The sequence below is a fragment of the Salvelinus fontinalis genome, chromosome 13 (genome assembly GCF_029448725.1).
Source record: "Salvelinus fontinalis isolate EN_2023a chromosome 13, ASM2944872v1, whole genome shotgun sequence".
NCBI lineage: Eukaryota > Metazoa > Chordata > Actinopteri > Salmoniformes > Salmonidae > Salvelinus > Salvelinus fontinalis.
This window is the reverse complement of record NC_074677.1, coordinates 53525339-53551044: the sequence shown is the minus strand read 5'-3', so window position 1 is coordinate 53551044 and position 25706 is coordinate 53525339. Positions and strand designations below refer to the sequence as shown.

General features: G+C 40.0%; 1 protein-coding gene across 1 annotated transcript in view; it reads right to left on the bottom strand.

The window, feature by feature from the left end:
- Window positions 1-2415: 2415 nt before the first annotated feature.
- The window catches only part of LOC129869033 (zinc finger and BTB domain-containing protein 20-like), a 46612-nt gene continuing 23321 nt past the window's right edge, over window positions 2416-25706 (bottom strand). Inside the window, exons 3-5 of the mRNA XM_055943484.1 lie at window positions 21496-21675; window positions 17999-19543; window positions 2416-16642 (exon numbers count right to left, since the gene is read on the bottom strand). Of these exons, the coding sequence (XP_055799459.1) occupies window positions 16113-16642; window positions 17999-19523 (2055 nt within the window). The 5' untranslated portion in view covers window positions 19524-19543; window positions 21496-21675 and the 3' untranslated portion in view covers window positions 2416-16112. The remainder of the gene's footprint in view (window positions 16643-17998; window positions 19544-21495; window positions 21676-25706) is intronic.

Sequence of the window (25706 nt, the reverse complement as noted above, 5' to 3'; positions counted from 1 at the left end):
TGTGAAGTGCACCAGTCCCTCCTGCAGCAAAGCACCCCCACAACATGATGCTGCCACCACCGTGCTTCACGGTTGGGATGGTGTTCTTCGGCTTGCAAGCTACCCCCTTTTTCTCCAAACATAACGATTGTCATTATGGCCAAACAGTTCTATTTTTGTTTCATCAGACCAGAGGATATTTCTCCAAAAAGTACGATCTTTCTCCCCGTGTGCAGTTGCAGACCGTAGCAGTGGCTTCTTCCTTGCTGAGCGGCCTTTTCTGGTTATGTCAATATAGGACTCGTTTTACCGTGGATATAGATACTTTTGTACCTGTTTCCTCCAGCATCTTCACAAGATCCTTTGCTGTTATTCTGGGATTGATTTGCACTTTTCACACCAAATTACGTTCATCTCTAGGAGACAGAACCCGTCTCCTTCCTGAGCGGTATGACGGCTGCGTGGTCCCATGGTGTTCATGCTTGCGTACTATTATTTGTACAGATGAACATGGTACCTTCAGGCGTTTGGAAATTGCTCCCAAGGATGAACCAGACTTGTGGAGTTCTACAATTCTTTTCTGAGGTTGTCACGATCGCCGTAATAACATTCGGACCAAAGCGCAGCGTGAAATCGGTTTGATTTTTTATTTGAAGTGAACCGCACAAAAAACAATAAAGAATCCACGAAAGGTGACATTCTGGAGTGCTCACAGGCAACAACACAAAAACAAGATCCCACAAAACATAGTGGGGAAATGTCTGCCTAAATATGATCCCCAATCAGAGACAACGATAAACAGCTGCCTCTGATTGGGAACCATACCAGGCCAACATAGAGAATAAAAATGCTATCATTCAGGGTCAGGGCTTGACAGAGGTCTTGGCTGATTTATTTTGATTTTCCCATGATGTCAAGCAAAGAGGCACTGAGTTTGAAGGTAGGCCTTGAAATACATCCACACGTACACCTCCAATTGACTCAAATTATGTCATTTAGCCTATCAGAAGCTTCTAAAGCCATGACATCATTTTCTGGAATTTCCAAGCTGTTTAAAGGCACAGTCAACTTAGTGTATGTAAACTTCTGACCCACTGGAATTGTGATACAGTGAATTATTAGTGAAATAATCTGTCTGTAAACAATTGTTGGAAAAATTACTTGTGTCATGCACAAATTAGATGTCCTAACCGACTTGCCAAAACTATAGTTTGTTAACAAGAAATGTGTGTAGTGGTTGAAAAACGAGTTTTAATGACTCCAACCTAAGTGTAGGTAAACTTCCGACTTCAACTGTAAGTATTCAGACCTTTTGCTATGAGACTCCAAATTGAGCTCTGGTGCATCCTGTTTCCATCCTTAAAATGTTTCTCAGTCCACCTGTGGTAAATTCAATTGATTTGACATGATTTGGAAAGGTATACACCTGTCTGTATAAAGTCCCACAGTTGACAGTGCATGTCAGAGAAAAAAACAAACCATGAGGTCAAAGGAATTGTCCGTAGAGCTCCGAGACATGGTTGACTCGAGGCACAGCATTGAAGGTCCCCAAGAACACAGTGGCCTCCATAATTCTTAAATGGAAGAAGTTTGGAACCACCAAGACTCTTCCGAGAGCTGGTCGCCCGGCCAAACTGAGCAATCGGGGTTGAAGGGCCTTGGTCAGGGTGGTTACCAAGAACCCGATGGTCAATCTGACAGAGCTCCAGAGTTCCTCTGTGGAGATGGAAGAACCTTCCAGAAGGACAACCATCTCTGCAGCAGTCCACCAATCAGTCCTTTATGGTAGAGCAGCCAGATAGCCTGCTTGGAGTTTGGCAAAAGGCACCTAAAGGACTCAGACCATGAGAAGCAAGATTCTCTGGTCTGATGAAACCAAGATTGAAAACTTTGGCCTGGCCTGAATGCCAAGCTTCACATCTGGAGGAAACCTGGCACCATCCCTACGATGAAGCATGGTGGTGGCAGCATCATGCTGTGGGGATGTTTTTCAGACTGGGAGACTAGTCAGGATCGAGTGAAAGATGAACGGACAAGTCTCTAAATGTCGTTGAGTGGCCCAGCCAGAGCCTGGACTTGAACCCAATCTAACATCTCTTTAGAGACCTAAATGTAGCTGTCCAGCGACACTCCACATCCAACCTGACAAAGCTTAAGGTGATCTGCTTGGGAGAATGGGCATGTGAAAATGTGCATGTGAAATTTCATTTTTTTACATTTTTATAAATTTGCAAACATTTCTCAACCTGTTTTTGCTTTGTCATTATGGGGTATTGTTTGTAGATTGAGGGGGGAAAAAAACAATTTAATCAATTTAAGAATAAGGCTGTAACGTAACAAAATGTGGAAAAAGTGGGGTCTGAATACTTTCCGAATGCACCGTATGTCTGATCTACTAGGCAAATCCTTTAATGAAATAAAAACACACAACATTACTTTCTGTGAAGTACAGGAAAGTACTAGTTTTTTTATTCCTTCATAATCAAACTTCACAAACAGCGTGAACTTGTACAATACCTCAGAGAGTGAAAATTACAAAAAAAGTGCTGGTAACATTTACAAAAAATCATCCTTACTTAGCAACAATCAGTTTATTCTTCCACACTTTTTTTAGTATTTTGTATTAAGGCTTAATACTTCTGTATAAAGTATATGCAAGATAAGTCTTCACAGTTTTTCGAAAAAAGTCACAATATTATGTAACATAATGAAGCTTTACGGCAATTTTTCTTTATAATAACAAATACACATCACTGGTAAATATACGTGAAATACAGGGCTTACTGTAAAATGGCAGGTAATGATACTGTTTGCTGAAATAACTTGCTTTCACACATTGATAGGAAAAGTTTGACATACCATTGTGATAACTGAAGGAGGAAGAAAGAAAAAAATTATAAGCTTAAACACTCGGGAGATCGCCTCCTAACTTTGGCACATCCCTTTAAACATTTTCACAAAATATATAAGGTTTATTTTGGAAATCATATGCACGGAAGAATAGCAAAACTGGCATATAGTGAAAACATGCTGTGTAGTAAGGTGCTAAATCAGAGATATTACATAACCAGCCTTTTCCACTCAGACTGACATGAATAAGGTGCATTTGTAAGACTCAAAGCATGTAGGTATTTATTTCTCTTAGATTTCAACTGTCTAAAATAACTTAGAAACACAAACTTTAAAAAACAATCAAAATAAAGTTGACCAAGTCTCGAAGTAGCCTCTTGTACTCATGCATCCCCATGGATTGAGAGAAATGGTTGAATATCTCTTACTACACTAATGCAGCTCTTCAGCTGTGGCATATGAAAATAAAAAAGGAGAGCTGTATTTGATTTGTTATGTCATTTGCTTGTCTTTTAGAGTATGGATATTCCACAGAGGTTATTTAATGTGGAACATGCGTCTGAGAAATTAGAAGAGTAATGAATGAGATGGAATCAAAAAGTGAACGCAGTACAAAGCTGATATATATATATATATATATATATATATATATATATATATATATATATATATATTCGGGGTATTCACTAAGCTGCACTAGTTAACAGATGGGAGCACTAGCCCTAGAACTTACCAATTTCACCCTCATGCATACTGTACGGTTAAAGTGATGCAACAAGCTTGCTTAAATAGCCTACATCACAAAAGCAATTTGGTTTTAGTGCAAACACTATTGGCTGGCTTCAGCTTCTCAATAATAACAAGCTCACCAAGGAGATTACAAGAAGGCACATACTTATGCTTCATATTTAGACAAACTGCAACACCTTTCAATAACACCACAAAGCAGTTATAGCAGGAAAGCTACTATTCCCAGATACCAAAAATTATAATTATCATGATTGCTATCATAAATGATTGATGGTTCATAATTATCAATAGAGAACATTTCGATTTCAACAATATTTCACCCCACTACTCTTGATGTCTATTTCCTTATGGATAATTATGAATTATAATATATTTGGGTGGACTTTGATTCTTTGGATGACTAAACTGATGTTAAAATTGACGAGGAAAGATGCATTTCCCATCCATCAGTGTTTTTCTACAGAAATGTTGTAGTCTTTTTTTCCATTTTCAATAATGTCCCAGAAAAATGTACTCCGACCTGACCTCAGATCTTTACATACGAGTGTTTTAAAACAGAAAAATAAGTAAATCAGTGAAGAAATTGAATGTTTTAACATGGAGGAAGTTTAATGTGTTATGTTGGCATCATTTGAAAGAAAATATTGTCTACATAACATAAACCTTTATTACCCTTTGTTCCGTTACCACCATCTTTTTCTGATGAGGACATTTTACAATGAGTGCATGTTTATGGGACATCTTGTGACTCTCAACTCCTTCCTGTCCCTCACTTAGGGCTTGTAAGAGCAATTTCATTTAGTCCAAAACAATTACAAGAGGAAACAGAACGTCTGATTGGTCAAACATGTCAAATCTAAACAACAATATGTGCGTGTCCAAGTTCATAATGTGTCTCAAAGACAACAGGTTTCCATTCTGTACCTTTAAACAAAAATCATTAAAAAAAAAAAAAAAAAAAAACTTTGAAAATATAACCTTTTACACAGCATTACACCTGTACACAGACAGCGTTTTTATTTCAAATACTGTGGCTTGAAGTATGTGTCAAATGTTCTGTGTTGTATTGCTTTCCATCAACAAAGACCAAAATATGTTTAGTGCAAATCTCTTTTCTGGTTTGATAAGTGGTAGTTGACTCTGCAAAAGACTTTAACATTAAGACAACATATACCGAGTGGTTTAGTTTGATTATTGAATTGCTATTAAGTGGTATCCCTTTTGATATTTTAGCATATACTTATTAGAACAGTCTTTCGTTAGAACAGCGAATTTTGAAATTGTTATTGTATAATAATGACGGACAGATTTTATAAGCCTGACAAAGTGCAACAATTTAGCAGATATATTCAGCACCTTATTGAACTAAATGAAAATGGTGCAAATATAATTAGCAATTTCCATTAAAAAAATGTTGTCACTATTCTTTCTCCAGCAGTGTGGACATGCGCCATCTGTCAGGTAATGGGTGAGATAAGGCTTTATTCTGTGCAGTCGGTTCATGTCTCTCATATAACAGCTCTCAACTTGGAAATGTTGGAAAACTCAGTCCAGTCCAGTGTTTGACAAGTCAAAGTATAAAACTTCCTTGTACATATATAAAAATTTAAAATAAAACGTTATCACCTATTTCAAAACAGCAGTCATACAATTCAAACAAGGTTGTTTCATAACAGTAATAAAAATAAAAACCAACTTGGAGCACACATAAAAGAAAAGAAAACTGACAAAACGACATTACTGCAGCATATAAGTCAGGGTTGCTTACTTGTGATGTTAACTACCTGTACTACAACAGCTCCACTTCTGCCAAGTTCATTATTTGAATATATAAGGAGTATTTGATCAGGAAGATAATGAAATCGCAAGCCAAAGCAGGCAACAAAACCTAAACAAAATATTCTTAACTAAATACATGTGTATATATAAATGCACCTCATATTTCACTGCAGATGCTTTTTTTTTCAAAAAGCTTTGACTGATTAAAAACCTAAGCTTTCTGTAACATATAGCTAGCTACACTTCGAGAGCACACTGAATTTCTGATTTATCACTGAGGGGATCTTACAATGTCCAAGGGAGACACTGACTTTATGACACTACTACACTAAAGAAGCATGACACAAATTACTAATCATATTTCAAACATCCAGCTTGAAAAAAGCTTCAAAAGGCCATACCTCATCAATACGTGAAATATTAACAACAACAAAATCCAAAGGGTTACATTCTTCTTTGATATGAACAATTAATATTAATATTACAGAAAATATATCATGTAGTAATCGACATCATGTATGCCACCAACTGATAAGAAATTTGGTCCACATCTACAAGATGTTAATACAACTCAATTAATGTGAATATTATTACACTGTTTTGTTGTTTTTGCCGTAATTATTCATCAAATGTCTGCTGGCTATTGGGTTTAATGCTCTCTGGGAAGAATGTATCTGTAGCAGGCTCTAGGGTAGCCATCAAAATGTACTAATATCGTATTGTGGGATAAAAAAAAGGCCCTTAAATCTGATTTAGGCCTCTTTGCGTTACTTGAATTGGTTGTTATGGGCAGCGGCAAGTTTAATCTTCCTACTCTTTTACTCAATGGCATCAACACATTGCAAAACCAATAAACAAATATGTGCAAAAGCAACTAGCATCTTGGTCCATCTCAAAGTATGAAAAAACAGTATAAATTCGGTATGGATCTTCCACTATATGTTTGAAAAAACATTTTGAGACATGTGTCTTTTGAATATTAGTCAGGCAAATAGATAAATTGTGCATGGCACTTCAGTTTAGTATCAGTTTTCCACCAATCCAGTGCATTTTGTTTATCAGAGAATAAAAGCTTTGAAATCAACAATACGGCAGGAAGAAATCAACTACTGAAAACTGGAATAGCAGACGAACGAATCAAACAAAGACAAACAGATGAATCAAACCAATTGCGCGTATTGGAAAGGCCTAAATCAATTAGCTGAGAGTATGTAGAAAAAAATAACTAATAGATATTGAGTATTACTTTTAAGCAGAGGAACAATGCAACATTTAAAATCTTATTCATGTAATAACATGCTATAGTTTTACATCCCAGCTACCACGTGTCAGATTTATTTTTTCTGTTTTGCTGAATTTCTTTAGAAAAGCTATTTTGGTCTACAGTAGGCACATCAACACAACTATTCAACTAGTCTACCGATCATGATCAGAGTATAAAAAGCAGTAACGCATTCTCACAAGCACCCTGTCTTTAGTATCAAAATAAAATAGAACAGTAGCCATCTAGCCAGATTTGAACACGTACAAATGTACAGGAACGTACATCTTGGTAGTCTTTGTTATCGCTTACACAACAGATTATGTTATTCCTGCTTGAAACTCAAGACACTGTGATATTCTTATGATTCTTTGGTGTTTACGGCAACAACAACAAAAACATGGCATCCAACATGTTCAATAACCCCCTAATGGTTTCCTTGGATCCATATCACAACAGACAAAAATAATGACAACTACCGGCACCTTCAACAACAACACAAAGCAACGTATTGTCATGGAAGTTCTGCATGTTCAAACTAATTATATATGATTGCATGCTGATTGAGACCAAAAGTATGGGGGGGAAGGGGAACACAGCCGAAAGTGGACAGAAAAGTTTTAACCGAACCTATTAGGTGAAAGAGGGACCAACTTAGAAAAACATATGGGTAATACAGTGCAGTGCATGTTACTTAATCTTACCATAGACATAAACTATCTTTTGGACATGTTAGAAGTTCAAGCGACCTGCCGAAAGCCCCAAGACATCCAAGGGTGCTAAGCAAGCTACTGTTGAGGCTCTTTCATTCAGCACCTTTCAAACGCCACAGCTTCTGGATGACTCAGTATTCTCTATAACTAAAAGACAACATTTACCGGTTGGGGGGTTGAGATATTGCATATGAAACCCAATCAGATAGGCACCAGAGCACGCCATGGTCCAGGAGAGCACGCCATGGTAGCAAGCAGACCATTGTCGTGTACGCAGGGGCATATTCTGCCCTAGGTTTATTTTTTATTTTTTTATTTTACCGTTATTTTACCAGGTAAGTTGACTGAGAACACGTTCTCATTTGCAGCAACGACCTGGGGAATAGCTACAGGGGAGAGGAGGGGGATGAATGAGCCAATTGTAAACTTTAGAAGCTATAGCAAATACAATGATGGAATCATCAATGCAAGAGGTGCTAAGCAGTGCTTTTCTGAGACTGACCTGTAATCATCTACATTTGAGCTAGCCAGTGACATTTAAATGAACAGCAATACGAGTGGGATTTATTGCAGATACTCAACATAAACCAACTTAGAGGGGAAAATGTCCCAGGACAGAATAACCAGCAGACCAGCAAATAGTGAAAACAAAGTCAATGATCTGGTGTCCTAGTAAGGCTGTTGGGGGTCACGTCATCTGTTACAACATAGTCACGTAAAGTGATGCCAGACTAGTTAGGAATGTTCTGGACAATACAGGAATGTCAATATTTCAAATATGCGGCGGGGTATTGGGTTTGGATAATACATAACATTAACTTTTCTCTATCAATTCAAGTCAGAGATACACAAACAAAAAAAGATGACGATTGATCTCCAAATCATATTCTAGGGAGTAACACTCTCATACAACGATAGTAAAGAGAAGAACGCTGAAGAGAGGCTAATAATGGGACAGCTGTCTGATTCTGGTTTATAAGGACACTTTGAATTACAGTCAACACTCGGACAAAGGCTTGCCACTTCGCGTAAAACTTGTTTGCACTTCTAACCTGGTATTGCTGTGGTGTTGTAGACTGGAGTAGCTGAATCAAATGTAGTACTGCATCTGTGTCACTGATCATGCACAGAAATGCAGGTGCACGTGTAGCTATGTGCAGGGACAGAGAAGCATAATTGATTGCAAGGTCAGAAACAGATTTCGGACTGCCTATCATCGCCCAAACCAGCACAAAGACACAAGTATACACGCAATCTATCAATATGAACTACAGGCAGGGAACAAACACACGGTATGTGCTCAACTGACTGGGATGTCTTAAGTGAGATCGTAATCACTGAATTCTGAGAGAACAGCTAGGCTATGTCGAAGGACAACATTTGATTGTGGTTGGCATTTTGCATCAAAACAAAATGTGAAAAGGGTTTTAGTGACTACTATTTTGTTTTTTAGAAGAGCAAAACAAAAAACAAACAAATGTAATTATGGACGTTCAGTATGGCGGAAGAATGATAGCTAAAGCTGATAAGCCAAAAGTCATGACAATTTAGGTGTGCTTACAGACCTGGGCAAACTCTTTGAGATTACATCGTTTTAGACAAACAGAACAATTCTGTGTGTGTGTAATGGCAAATATGAAGATAGGGACCAGCTACTATATGATATTATTGTACATGCTTACTCATTGTTTTAATGAAGAGTTGGGTGGGCTATGACTCTTACTGTATTACAGTACCTACAGTTGTTTATCAGAGCGGTTTTCTCTTCTTGTATTAGTTACAAAACTATGTATGACAGCAGGAAATAAAAACACAAATCTATCTTTATATAAATAGAAGATTTGAGGCGGATAAAGATCTTTTAAAAAGGCTTTCTTAGGACGTACTGTGTTAAGACTATGACCAACATTGTTGTTATAGTAGTATAAATATTGTTATCATTTGTGTATAGATTATCATGTGTATATACTGTATATATTTGGAAAATGTACTGTAGGAGAGCAAAACTACTTTATGAAGATTTCGTATAGCACTGTACAAATAGGCACTTGATAGATAGGCACACTCCTTATATCCCTCAAAGCACATTCATTTAGCTGCAGTTCTGTCTGTATCTCAAAAAGGTTTATGTTATACGTGTTGTTGATGAAGAGGTGTATGTACTGTATATCCATTAGATTCAACTGATACCATGTAGTTGGAATCGATCTATATAATGTGTGCCAGCAGGTTTCCTGTCAGGGTAACTGTTCGTTACTGTCTGAGTTACTATGCAAGATACTATGGAAGCGCATGAAATGAATGTGAGGACACTGATGTAAGCTGTTCGGACAAATAGCATGAGTATTTGTAAGCCTTCTAGAATTAGAACTACACTCAGGGAAAAAGGGCTCCGAAAGGGTTCTTCGGCTGTCCCAATAGGAGAACGCTTTGAAGAACCCTTTTTGGTTCCAGGCAGAACCCTTTTGGGTTCCATATAGAACCCTCAGTAGAAAGGGCTCTACCTGCAACCCAATAGGGTTCTACCTGGAACCAAAAAGGGTTCTTCAAATGGTTCTTCTATGTGGACAGCTGACAAACTCTTTTTGGTTCTACATAGCACCTTTTTTTCTAAGCGTGTATATCGATTACATCACTACTTTTGTTCTTATATTTTCCCCAAAGATCTCTCATTTGAAAAGAGGTTTGTGTCCACCCAGAAGATACGCGCTTCTGCCAAGCTGTGACGTCTTCCATGGCTGTCTATCCTTGGCCCACTATCTAAAAACGAATGACAAATACACCGGTACACAATGGTTGCAAGAAAAAAGGACAAAGTAAAGCCCTGAAACACACAAGCACACAGATGATTCAAACACTGCAAAACTGATCCTGTGTGTCCACACTTAAGTGAAAACGTGAAATATAAGAAAATGACCGTTAAAACGCCAAACGAAAAGCTATAGGCTTAATTCTACGTAACTCTATACCTGTGAATATATTGTATAGTTGAAAAATACATTGTTATAGCAATCTTACAAACATAAATTGGACAATTGTGACAGGGGTGTATTTCAGGGTTGCATTGCATGTTTTCACAACTTTGTGACTATTCATTGAACACAATAATGGGACATCAGCCACTGGTACAATAAGTGAATGAAACAGAAAGAGAGCTGTTATAAGTAAGGCCAGGGAGAGGGAAAAATGGCACTGTTGTAAAAAATTCCTAGGTAGTTCTTAAGCCATGTCAATGTATAGTATCATAAGATGATACTAATGCTAAACTTCTGCTTGGAAGTCAAGTTTGCCTTAAAACACACGTATGAGTGAGGTCAACCGTCTATGGGTAACCAACAGGCCTATACCTCAGTACTGTCAATGTCATGTTATTTTTCCATTGAACCTCTCATAAGCCGTGTGATAATATGGATGATTTAGAGCCCAAATCCACTCTGGAAACGCTGTCTCTCAGAAACCAACATCTACATCGTCTTTTTAAACAACCTGTGACAACGAGAAAATGACACACTTTAGACAAACATCGACAGTCAACAGTGCATTTGATTCATGTATTACAAAAACATCATTTAGACTGACTGTAAGAGACTGCAAAGTGGTCAAAATAATCACTTGATAATCTTGATAATCACAAAATAGTGCTAGATTATCTCGCTGATAATGCATTTGGAAGCAGCTATTGTCTGGTCTTGGTTTCATTATAAATACGTGATGGCTCCATGGCTATCATAGAGTGCATTCATTATTCTGTTTTGTGAAACTGAAGGATGGACTTGCTTTCACGGTGCATGGTACACACTGTGTTTACTGGGGCTAATTTGGTGACTGGACTGCTCTGCCTAGCTGGTTGACCATTTCTATATTACTCCATAGAGCAGACAATCACCAGGGCTGTAACTACATTTGAAGAAGGAAAAAAATGAAAAGGTGGAACTCCGTTGGGGTCTCAATTGACTGTTGAGAGTTATAGTAGAATAGTAGAATACACAAGGTGCAATTTCAAAACTTAGTTGTGCATCAGTAGTTTTCCTGTTGTTATATGTCACTCACTGACAGTCACTCAATTAGGCCATGGCAGTAACACATTTTTAGATTGGTAAATTAGTATAGTTAGTCTAGCCAGCTATCTAAACTTGTAGTAATCGTGGCTGAATTACCGACTGGGCAAGCAGGCCACTCCAGGGGGATTCCAATTGATTTTGTTAGTCACTCTCACTCAGATATCATTCACGTGGAGAATGGCAGGAAATTAGCTGTAAAACTGAAAAAACAATTGTTCTGTAAAACAAACTCATTTGTTTACTTTTCGTTAATGAAATACTTTTTTCTGCCAACATATCCCTCTGTACGTATTCAATTCTAGTTTTTAATCCCAGTTCTGAGTTCATGTGTAGCGGCTAATTGTATCGCTAGTAGGCTATGTGTTTGGAGATGGACTGAGGTGAATGAAGCTACAGCAACCAGTGTGATAATGGCTGGGGTCACGTTTGCTGTTCTCCAAATAGCATTTTAGACTTTTTAAACTGTATCGAAATGCAGTAAATGAGCTTCAACTTTCTTAAAACAGTCCGGACCTCACTAAAACTAAGACCCTGGTTTACGGGCCCAGAACACTACCACCAACACCAACACCAACTGTATGCCAGAGCAATAACATGTGATCAAAATAGATCTCAGCAGTCCCTTACATACTGTAGCCATCTGTTAAGGACTTTGCCTCATCAAACCCACGACTACAGATAGTCCTCCAAGAATAGAGACAAATGAACATTGCATGCAGCCATTCAGTGTTCCTTGTCGTAGTGTAGCAATTGAAGCTATAGAGTAGAAGCATGTATAGGCTTATGATCCCCCTAGAGACCTCTGCAGCAGAGGATAACAAACTGCTGGCCAATCACAAGTCACATACACTCACCTATGTATTTATTTGGACAGTGAAGCTAAAACGTTTAATATTGTCTTATGAAGCGCCAGTACAGAATATCACCTTTTATTTGAAGGTATTTTCATACAGTACATATCTGTTTTACTGTGTAGAAACGAAAGCACTTTATGTATCTAGTCCCCTCATTTGAAGTATTGGACAAATTTACTTATAGTGAATACTTATTGTGCCATTTTGGAGTCACTTTTATTGTAAATAAGAAAATAATATGTTTCTGAACACTTTTACATTAATGTACCAAGTTACAGATGCACAAAGATCCCCCGAAACATCCTCTCACCATTACCAATAACAGGGAGGTTACCATTTTTTTGGGGGGGGCATGATATTTATGTCTCTGTAACTTTATCACACATCATTATTGCCGATTCCTTCATAATTATCCATAATCATGGTAGCATCCACCTTAATGTATAATCGTTCAGAAATATGATATTCTAATTTACAATGAAAGTGACTCCAAAACACACTACACATTATTTACCATTAATTTCTAGTGGGCACAGCATAATAGCACGACCAATATAAACTGCAAATGCATCCAACAACTTGTTAGTCACAAGCTTGATGAACTCATTGCGTGCTAGGAATATGGGACCAAATACAAAACTTTTGACTAAATGTAATACACTATAAGGGAATTTGTCCAAATACTTCTAATACCTTCAAATGGGGGGACTACATACATAACGTGCTTTAATTTCTAAACGGTAAAACAGATATGTATGAAAATACGCTGGGGTATAGAGACACATTAAACACGTAGATTCACTGTTCCACAAAACACGCAGGGGAGTGTATATTGTTTCCTTCGCTTGACAACCACATGCTATTCAGTGACCAGATGGAAACTCTACGACATAATATGAAGACCCCTCTCTGATGCGTGCAGTAGGTCCGTTGTTTCTGATATGAGGATATCCTAACGTTGTGATCTATGTTAATAACAGTCCTCATCACTTCCTTGTTTTTCCCATTTGAAAGAGACAAAGATAGAACACAGTGAAGCTGGCAGGAGAGTTTTCTCAGGTTGCCTTTTCAAATAGCAACCGGCTGAAGGAAGGTAACTAAAGCACTAGGCATAAAATGCCATTTACTTCTTCCAATAGGGGCAATGTATTTACCAGTATCAATATTTGATCAATAGATGTCTTTGTAAATGTGCATCACAAATGTGTTTGTTAGCCCATGAGGGTTAGCAAAAGCTGCTTCTCATAGTACCTGCACTGCATATTGCAAAGGAAGCCCTACAGTTCAGGTATTACACATCCACTTGGGACAACAACAGATTGATTATACAACACACACAAACACTCACACAGACATACAAAACACAAGAGACACACACTTGTGAAACAATTTACAAATAAGCTTCGTACAATCTCCCACCCACCCTCTTATTCCCAAAGAAATGTCTAAAACACGCCTATGATTTATGTGTATCATTTATGTCCACGCACACTATATAAAAAAAAGTTTGTTTTTGGGGGGGATATCATTTGGCATGAATGCTTTTGTATGAAAATTCAGCATCTGTTCTAATGTATGCAGTGCGATAACTGCTGTTAGAAGGGTTTAACTCCTGAAAAGAATACATTAAAAGGGTAAAAACAGAGAGAAGCTCACGCGATGGTTCGGATTTGAATAAAAAATAAATGCTGGTGCAAACACAGCACAAGTAAGTACATATAATAGCAAGCAATAACAAAAGCCAAGAAACGTTGAATTACCTTATCGAAAAATAGAACAAAGCTATTCTAACACGTGAATTCTACAACCAAACATTCGATAAAAAATGATTATTATTCTCTAAAACTAAAATATCTCTGGTAACAGTAGTGCACTTATCGGTTTAAGCAGTGCAACATATATGCAAGAAAATAATGCAGTCCTCTTATCAAGCTTTTAAGAAATCTTTTTTTCCTTTAGAAAATGAAAATCATAGAATTTAATTTCTTAAGTAAAACAATTCAATATTAAGCACAGGCATTTGAAGAAAATTTGCAATGCAGCACTTTGTTTTTCTCTACAACATATTGTTTTTCAGACTGTACTGTAATTGTGGTTAGTTACGATCTCATCATTGTAATTAAAAAAAATTGTCTACTCAAAGAAATGAGCAAAAACGTTAGATTGCAGTTGCAGGCAGACGTGTCTGTCTTATTTTGGATAAAATGCAAGGACAACAAGACAAATATCAGAGCAGAGCCTTTGAGTGACGTGACACTTGAACGGCATCCCCGCTCCCTACTCCCAAATCTATTCTGTACACACTTGTGTCTAGGTATCCGGTGAAAACAGAATGTATCTTATTGTCTGGAAAGTCCATCTGCAAATTGTGGTATATTATGAAGTAGGCTAATTATTGGCCCGGGTATATGTTATCATGCTTTATTTTGCCTCGTGTCTCTCTTGTCTGCATGTCATGTCCGAACATGACATGCCATTTGGGCCACCAGGTGGAGCTAAGATTTCAGGCATAGTGCATTTTATTTTCTCCACCTGCTCAAATAGCTGGGTCATGTCCTTAGGAACAGGGTAGACAAGAGTTTTAGGTCATAGGATGATATTTCTGTCCAATGCAAGTTCACAGAATCATTCTCAATTCACCGGTAATCCATTTGACGGCTGTCTTAAACTTCCTTGGTCAATCATTCCATTATCAAATAATATATATATTTTTTGAATCATTTGAACGATAATAGTAATAATGAAGAATCATGTTGTAATCTACAGCTGATAACAGTCTGGTGCAAGTTGTGGGAGCAGCAATCATGATAAGTCTGGTGGCATACTCAAGCCTGCCACAACTGCACATGTCAAATCCTCCTCATAGAACTAAACAATAATTTAGAAACGGATTAAGTCAAGAAGAACTTTCTTCTGTCTTCTGTTAATAAGTTATAGCCTTAACAGTCTTCTAAGATATTAGTGGCAGTGTATGCAAACAAAATAAACTCCTAACAATATTACTTATTTTTTGTTGCTCAAACACTGTCTTATCAACAACCCTAATTTCGCCAACTTAACCTGAACCATCAAAATGCATGGACAATAAAACATTAACCAAATAACCACTCCTATACCCACTCACAGGAAGTTCAGTACAATTAGTCAAATCAACTTGTACCTCCACAACAGCTGCATGTTAATCCCTCGATACCATAATAATAAATAAAAACCCAGTGTCAAATGAATTACTCTCCTTTTCTTATCCGACATAAGAAGGCAAACTTGTGACCGACAATATTTTTTAAGAGGGAATCTTTAGCCCAAGCCAGATATTTTTTTTTGTTTATTTGAAAATTATACCACAGTAAGCTTGGACGCCTATAGTGCCCAAAACGGTCAATATGGGATCACATTTACCATGTTAGAAATTCCATGGCAATGTTTGCACACGCGCACACACACACAAGCAGTCACGCACACATACAAATACACAAGCACAACAAGCACACACATACACACATGAACACATACACTCATACAAACATATATCTATACTGTATATAGGTGTGTAAGTTTGAATTTGTGTATGTGTGTGTTTCTTTCGTAGGCCTTTCGGTAGTGTTCAACACATAAATCAGTATTTTAGGAAAGCATACATTTAGAGGCCTGTAGTAAGGATCCATCCAGTGGATCAATATCAAACTACAAAGCCTTAAGGCCACCATCTTGTTTTTCTTTTAGAATAACAACAACAAAAAACTCCTTTCTGGGAAACTTAATGTGCCAGTGTCTATACTCATTACTCTTCATGCCCCAAAATAAAAAAATCTAGTGCCATTTTTATTTTTCATTCTTTTTTTAAAAGAAGTGCATCTATTTGTACTTATCCATCAGAGACGTGCATTCGCATGTGGTCATTGAAGTGCTCAATTTGGTCGAACTTGGCAGGGCAGACGGAGCACACATAGGTGGTCCCTTCTTGGCAGCTTGCCTCCGCAGCCACACCCACTCCTGTTCCGACCCCACCCCCTATTCCGGCGCCTCCGCTGACGGGCATGGCGAGGGCCACCACTCCAGCGCCGGGTTCGGGCACGGCCATGGGAATGGAGACGGGGCCACCGGCGCCTGCTGCCCCGGACAGCCCTGTGACGGCGCCCCCTGTGCTGTGCAGAGCCATGTGTCTCTCCAGCAGGGTCTTGTGAGAGAACTTCTTCTTGCAGATGTAACACTCATAGGACTTCTCTCCACGGTGCAGCCGCATGTGGACGTTGAGGGAGCTCTTTTGGGTGAAGCGTTTGTTGCAGATGCTGCACTGGTAGGCACGCACCCCTGTGTGTGTGACCATGTGTTTGATTAGGTAATCCTTCAGGGAGAACGAGCGCCAGCAGATGCTGCACTGATGTGGTTTCTCACCTGAATATACACAGAAGTCACAGTCATTAGGAGGAGAAATGGGAGACAGGAAAACACAAAACCGTGCTAAACAACGAAGGACACCGACAGCGCAACTCATTTCTTCCAATGTAGCCTTGAAAATGTCATCTTGCAAATGAACGAGGACTGTGCCCGTCACAAAACAAGTTAAACCCAATGCCCTAACAAAGTTTGACCTCACTGCCAAGCAGCCATTGTTGATCGGCACACTCGTCCTCCATCTGTTTATGAATAAGTATCTCGGCTTGAATATATTTTTGAAACTATTTAAAATAACATCGTTCTGCTCCTAACTGGAATATAAAGAGCCCGATTATGAATTCTGGTAGAATTAGAACCCCTTCCAATGTCCTGCTCAGTGGTAGTTGCCATCCCTCTTTTTGACCTTTTTCATATTTATGCACCAACCACCACCCAGTGATAAAACTCTAAATTACAAATAGTAATCAATGTGTCATATTTTACAGGACTAGCTTCATTGGCAACCATACAAGACCTGAAATATCACTCACTGTATTAATCAAATACAGAATATCAGTTATGATGCAGGCTGCCAAAGTTCATTTCTCAATGTGACAGAGCCTTAGAACTAATTTGTACAGCTCAGCTGAATCAAAATCAGGGATTGACATTAAGGTAGCCTAAAACTGATATTTCTGGTTCCTCCCCATTGTTTAAGTAAAGACAATTGATGGCATTTCTGTGTGTAAACAACTAGGGCCATAAAATGCCAGAAATGTTCTGTCTTTCACTTAAACAATGGACAGGAACCAAAAAGATAATATTTAAGCTACTGGAATTATTTGCAGTTTGGTTGTTTTCAGTTGTTTTAAATCTACCTGACCAATGGGGAAATCACAGAGCAGGCTCAACTTGCCTGACTACCATGAATTCAATGAGGGGAGAAACCAGAAAGTTAACTTGCCCGACTACCATGAATTCAATGAGGGGAGAAACCAGAAAGTTAACTTGCCCGACTACCATGAATTCAATGAGGGGAGAAACCAGAAAGTTAACTTGCCCGGCCAGTAGGGGAACCCTTGATGTCAATCCCTAAAATTAATACTTCTTTCATGCACAGAAAACCTATGTAATTTTCCTTATGCTAGTAACATATTTGTTTGCTATTAGCCATCCATCAAGAAATAGCCTATATATTTCAAGCCACTAAACAAAATAAACATTTATCCATAGCTACATTTTAACTTAAAGAACCATTCATTGCGTTTGTGTATTTTATTTGCAAATGTACAGGGAAATTATTTGAACCACAAACCACTCATGGCAATATACTAGTGTTACATGCAAAATGGTAAGAGGAGCCAGTGTACTCACCAGTGTGCACAAACATGTGTTTGACATAGTTCTGTTTAGCAGTAAAGGTTTTAGTGCATAGAGTGCACTCATAGGGCTTCTTCTCCCCCTGTCCCATCTGGGCCGCCTGTTGCTGTTCCCGCGCTGCCTGCTGCTGTACCATTAACTGCTGAGAGAATGGGGGCATACTAGGGGGCGGCACGGCCACAAACTGGGGCTGTTGGCCTCCCATGGACTGTGGCAGGCTGAAGAGGAAGGGTTTGTTGTTGCTGGCCGACTGTGTGGCAAAGAGGTTGGGCAGGTAGGAGTTGCTGGCCGTGCCCATTACCTGGGTGTTGCTGGTCATGGTGAGCGGCATCCTCAGGTTGCTGGTAAGGGATTCGGCCTGACGCATATAGAGTGGGGCACTTGGCAGGCACTGGGCCATGATTGGGTTGGGCAGGGGCTGCAACATATTACTGTCGCTAGTGCCGTGGGATGTACCCCTGTCCTCCGTCTCATGCATCTGCTCTGGGGAGGAGTCATTGACATCGATCTGCACTGGGGTCCCCTCGCACTGTTGCCCCTCTCCAACCCCTTCCCTCCCAAAGCCAAGCAGGTACTGCTGCTGATCCACGGAGTCTGGCTCAGTACCGATGGAGGAGCTTACCCCTGAGTCAAAGCTTTCACCCTTCGGCTCACTCTCCACACCCTCAACGTGGTCTGTGTCTCCTGTGCACTCATCCATACCATAGCTGCTGTACTCGTCCTCTGCCTCCTGCTTTATGTGAACGCCTCCTGTCTGTATGCGTACCGGTCGGGGCTGCTTGCGGCAGTGGGTGGTCTCAGGAGTGGATAGAAAGCGTTCCATCTGCTGTGATCTCTCATGGATGCGGGTGATCCACGGCGGGTCCTGGTCATGCTGGTCCTTCTGCGTGCCGAGGGCTGGGTCGTAGCTTGTTGTCATACTGGTTACGTAGTGGGAGCGCTCACGGGTTCCATTCTGCAGTGAAAGGCCGGAGTAGGAATAATGCGATGTGTACGCACGCTCTAGGCTCTGCTGGGACGTGGCCTGCATGTACACTGACTCTGCATCGCTGCTGGGACCAGAAGTGCCTGACTCCGGTGTGCCCCGGGGCGTCTCCTGCCCAGAGTCCCCTGGGTTGACAGGGAACCCCCCTGGCCCGGCCAGGCCCACATTCTGGGACACGATGCGGGTGCACTCATCGATGACCGTTTTGATCTGCAGGATGCTGGCAGCAGTGAGGATCTGGAGAGCTTCCGATTGGGAAACCCGCAGGACCCCGCTGTACATGAAGTCTATCAGCTTCTGGATGGACTGCACCGAGACCACCGAGGGGACCTCAATGTCACTGTAGCCCAGGAGCAGCTTGTCCTGGAAGAAGGGGCTCCCAGCGGCCAGCACGCAGCGGTGGGCTCGCAGCATGCTTCCATGGATCCGAACAGTCACGTCACAGAAGTGCCCGCGGTTGCGCTGCTCATTGAGGGTCCCAAGTACAGAATTGCTGAAGTTGTGGAGATTGATGTTATGAATGCGCTCGGTCATCCCCTTGCAACTGATGTCACCTGGAAAAAGAAGAAGAAAACACCAAACGTTTTAAATGATGACTCAGTCTTTAGGAATGTGGGCCACATGATGAGCAACAATCTAATAAAAAAAAATAAAAAAATGTGAAATTGATTATCAAATACATTTTGAGAAGCAACACAGCTGCACTGTTGTAGGGACATAATCACGATATTTAGCACAGATATGCCCAATTTAATCCACTTCAACATATGACCTTTCCCATCCACCCCATGTGCTTTCCTCACATTTCGGTGATCATCTTATTTTATGTTATTTCATGGTATGTTGGCATTTGATATTGAAACAATCATATCATTCGAGGTAAACTAGCTGGTTAGTAGTTGGATGAATGTCTGCACAAAACAGCACGACAAAGGATCTGTAGGGCAATAGCGAGAACGAAACAACCAAGATGGTTCCCATCCAATTAGTTTTGTTCCTATCTTACAAGTCTGGTGATATATTTTCTATGAGACTCCAAACGCCCAGTAGGTGGTGGTGTGGGTTTAGACTATAAAGCCTCGTTTATCAGCCTTCAGCGTGCACTGTGATGTGGTTCCTAACTACCCTACTCTCCGAATTTCAGGACGTTACACAGCTCGGCTTAAGCAGTGTTTAAGTTTGTATTTGCGCCCATCTCCTTTGCTAAAATGTAGAAGTCAAACTCACGCATGGAGTAGTGACTGCCCATAACACAAATTGTACATAATAAACTACAAATCTACAAAATGGCTCAGCTATAGGCTTCCTAATATTTCACGCGTTACAGTATTGCTCTCAATTCATGCGTTGTTAAAGCTCTTCTTAGATATCTACATGTCGAATTAACAAATTGCTACAAAACAATACACGACTTACTTGTTGAATGTTTTACTTTTATCACGGACATTTGTAGATCAGTTTAACAAGACTGAATATGACAATGACAATCAATGGCATCCAATAGCTTTGTCACTCCACACATGGACGCTAGATTCATTGAATGGTTTAAACAGGGTGTTCTACTATTTTATGATTACATCTCATCTCAATATAACATCATCGATTTTCTGAACCTCATCTGTATCAAATCACTAAATATTATTTAGCATTAGTCCTCCAGCAAACAGCCTCATTATACTATCCTCAACAACAACAAAAATGAATGGCTTCTCTGTAAGACTGAACACCTGTTCATACAATCTGTATACGTTTTACATATTTTCATTCATCCACATAACCCACACCCGGAGCGCAAGGGTTCTTAAAACCACTGCTATAATACAGCGCCTCTCCCTTTACTCATTGGGTACATACTGTACATCACACACACACACACGTTTATTCATATAGCACCTGACCCCTCTTCACTACTATCACCCTTATAATTATCATATGCGTCGCAGTAAAACTACTATGAAATTAGGCTACTTTACTATGCAACCATGGTGACAGAAAAAAAAACACCTCCCCTTGATGTTAAACACGATCATCAAGATCTATCTAGATAATGTATATTCATGGCCACGCCTTGCTTTTAGGTCAACAAAAGGAGAGCTCTCAAGTGATTACCTTTGACCACCTGTCAGTGAATGATGAAAGCCTTGTATCTAGGTGACTATTTACTATAAGGTATTATCGAAGACATTCTATCAAAACCAAGGGAAGGACTAATGAATACCATTTATTGTTATTAATTCCTGGGGAACCAAATTATCGTAAATATATATAAATAAATTAAACAGGAAAAAAAACGAATTCAAAGAATGAGAACAAACCAAATCACATCCAATAGGATTACTATAATCAGAAACAGAAAACGTTAATGATTGCAACATGCAGGACAGATTTGGTATGTATGAATAAAACCATATTCAATGTCTGTTTAATAAATGTGAAACACACCCATGCTGCTAGTGTAGCCTAACTATGAGGGGCACTGACCGACTGACCACAGAAATATACTCACACAGTCAGATGACGCTTGGTTGGGAAGATGTGTGTGAGGCTGGTGATGAGGCACGGGACACACTGCTACAGGTTCCTGGTGGAGGTGGCTGAGAGAAGACCAGTGCTAGGCAATACCTTCCGTCCTCTCTGCTGCCTCTATCATAGGTCGCTCTGCCACAGTGGTCTCTTCAATACCACCCTATAGGGGGAACAAGAAACAATTCAGAAATCAACATGCTCAGTCTGAGAAAGAAGTGTCTGACCTTGATACGTAGAGACCGACTCAAGCGAATGTGCTCGTAACTTACAAAAGGCAACTGGGAAACTTTGAAGTGCTGACGTGGATGCAATGCAATGGATATGTTCTAATTCCCGACGTAAAGAGTGAGTGGACCTTCTAGACTAATACTCTAGTGGACAGTTAACCGCCAACTATACGTCAAGGTTGGAAATCACGTGGCCAAATCTCTTTTCAGTCGTTATCCAAACTACTGGTCAGTGAACCACACACAGCCAAAGGAGATCCATCCACCTTTCGGGCTGATGTACCCACAATTATATTTTATCTCCTCATATCATATTTGTCAGTTCTGAATAAAATGTCAAAGGCTATAGACATGCCGTTATGCTCACAGTCTGATCGTTATCAGAAAAGCATTTAGAGACCAGAAATGTCTACCACCTGCCTCGAGCGGACCTACAGAGGACACAGGAGCTTGAATCAATTTAACAAAAGGTTGCAACAATCGCAAAAGGATTGCTCGCCAATATTAAAGTCTCCAACTGGATTGTGTGTGTGTGTGTGTGTGTGTGTGTGTGTGTGTGTGTGTGTGTGTGTGTGTGTGTGTGTGTGTGTGTGTGTGTGTGTGTGTGTGTGTGTGTATATACCAAGGCCGTACTGAATGTGATTTCAAATCCCTGTTTTTCCCAGTCCCTATGTCTTGAGCGTAAAAATCGTCTCTCTAGGTTTCAATACTCATTACCAAGTTCCAAACTGCCTCCGGAAGCAATGTCAGAACAAGAACTGTTCATCGGGAGCTTCATGAAATGGGTTTCCATGCGCAATGCCAAACGTCGGCTGGAGTGGTGTAAAGGTCGCCGCCATTGGACTCAGTGGAAACTCGTTCTCTGGAGTGATGAATCATGCTTCACCATCTGGCAGTCCGACGGACGAATCTGAGTATGGCGGTTGCCAGGAGAAAGCTACCTGCCCCAATGCATAGTGCCAACTGTAACGAGGAATAATTTGGGCTAGTAAAGGGAAATCTTAATGCTACAGCATACAATGACATTCTAGATGATTCTGTGCTTCCAACTTTGTGGCAACAGTTTGGGGAAGGCCCTTTCCTGTTTCAGCATGACAATTCCCCCTGTGGCACAAAGTGAGGTCCATACAGAAATGGTTTGTCGAGATCGGTGTGGAAGAACTTGACTGGCCTGCACAGAGCCCTGACCTCAACCTCATCGAACACCTTTGGGATGAATTGGAACACTGACTGCGAGCCAGGCCTAATCACCCAACATCAATGCTCAACCTCACTAATGCTCGTGGCTGAATCGAAGCAAGTCACCTTAGCAAAGTTCCAACATCTAATGGAAAGCCTTCCCAGAAAGGTGAAGGCTGTTATAGCAGCAAAGGGGGGAACCAAATCCATATGAATGCCCATGATTTTGGAATAAGATGTTCGACAAGCAGGTGTCTACATACTTTTGGTGATGCAGTATATATATATATATAGTTGAAGTCGGAAATTTACATACACTTAGGTTGGAGTCATTAAAACTCATTTTTCAACTTCTCCACAAATTTCTTGTTAACAAACTATAGTTTTGGCAAGTCGGTTAGGATATCTACTTTGTGCATGACACAAGTAATTTTTCCAACATTTGTTTACAGACAGATTATTTAACTTAACTTATTTAACTGTATCACAATTCCAGTGGGTCAGAAGTTTAAATACACTAAATTGACTGTGCCTTTAAACAGCTTGGAAAATTCCAGAAAATTATGTCATGCCTTTAGAAACTTCTGATAGGCTAAATGACATAATTTGAGTCAATTGGAGGTGTACGTATGGATGTATTTCAAGGCCTACCTTCGAACTCAGTGCTTCTTTGCTTGACATCATGGGAAAATCAAAAGAAATCGGCCAAGACCTCAGAAAACAAATTGTAGACCTCCACAAGTCTGGTTCATCCTTGGGAGCAATTTCCAAACGCCTGAAGGTACCACATTCATCTGTACAAACAATAGTACGCAAGTATAAACACCATGGGAGCACGCAGCCGTCCTACCGCTCAGGAAGGAGACACGCTATGTCTCATAGAAATTAACGTACTTTGGTGCGAAAAGTGCAAATCAATCCCAGAACAACAGTAAAAGACCTTGTGAAGATGCTGGAGGAAACCGGTTAAAAAGTATCTATATCCACAGTATAACGAGTCCTATATCGACATTACCTGAAAGGCCGCTCAGCAAGGAAGAAGCCACTGCTCCAAAACCGCCATAAAAAAGCCAGACTACGGGTTGCAACTGCACATGGGGACAAACAAAAATAGAACTGTTTAGCCATAATGACCATTGTTATGCTTGGAGGAAATGGGGGGAGTCTTGCAAGCCAAAGAACACCATCCCAACTGTGAAGCACGTTGGTGGCAGCATCATGTTGTAGGGGTGCTTTGCTGCAGGAGGGACTGGTGCACTTCACAAAATAGATGGCATCATGAGGAAGAAAAATGTTGTGGTTATATTGAAGCAACATCTCAAGATATCAGTCAGGAAGTTAAAGCTTGGTCGCAAAGGGGTCTTCCAAATGGACAATGACCCCAAGCATACTTCCAAAGTTGTGGCAAAATGGCTGAAGGACAACAAAGTCAAAGTACTGGAGTGGCCATCACAAAGCCCTGACCTCAATCCTATAGAAAATATGTGGGCAGAACTGAAAAAACATGTGCGAGCAAGAAGGCCTACAAACCTGACTCAGTTACACCAGCTCTGTTAGGAGGAATGGGCCAAAATTCACCCAACTTATTGTGGGAAGCTTGTGGTAGGCTATCCGAAACGTTTGACCCAAGTTAAACAATTTAAAGGCAATGCTACCAAATACTAATTGAGTATATGTAAACTTCTGACCCACTGGGAATGTGATGAAAGAAATAAAAGCTGAAATAAAACACTCAACTATTTTTCTGACATTTCACATTCTTAAAATAAAGTGGTGATCCTAACTGACCTAAGACAGGGAATTTTTACTAGGATTAAATGTCAGGAATGATGAAAAAGCGAGTTTAAATGTATTTGGCTAAGGTGTATGTAAACTTCCGACTTCAACTGTAAATATCAAAAATGGTGTTACTATGTCGTACCATATTAGGAGCTTATGATCAGTAGCACATGACAAAACTTTCGGAAGGTAAGGGTGCTCACGAGCGGCTAGATGTTCTTTACCATTCCGCCATCAGATTTGCCACCAAATGCTCCTTATAGGACACATCACTGCACTCTATACTCCTCTGTAACCTGGTCATCTCTATATACTCGTCGCAAGACTCACTGGTTGATGCTTATTTATAAAACCCTCTTAGGCCTCACTCCCCCATATCTGAGATATTTACTGCAGCCCTCATCATCCACCCGTTCTGCCAGTCACATTCTGTTAAAGGTTCCCAAAGCACACACATCCCTGGGTCACTCCTCTTTTCAGTTCGCTGCAGCTAGCGACTGGAACGAGCTGCAACAAACACTCAAACTGGACACTTTTATCTCAATCTCTTCATTCAAAGACTCAATCATGGACACTCTTACTGAAAGTGTGGCTGCTTTGTGCGATGTATTGTTGTCTCTACCTTCTTGCCCTTTGTGCTGTTGTCTGTGCCCAATAATGTTTGTACCATGTTTTGTGCTGCTACCATGTTGTTGTCACATTGTGTTGCTACCATGATGTGTTTTCATGTGTTACTGCCATGCTATGATGTTGTCTTAGGTCTCTCTTTATGTAGTGTTGTGTTGTCTCTCTTGTCGTGATGTGTGTTTAGTTCTATATTTTCTTTTATTGTTATTTTATTTTTAATCCCAGCCCCCGTCCCCGCAGGAGGCCTTTTGCCTTCTGGTAGGCATTCATTGTAAATAATCATTTGTTCTCAACTGACTTGCCTAGTTAAATAAAGGTTAAATAAAAATAAACAGTCAAATCATATATACCCTAACACATAAGGCATTCATGGAGAAAC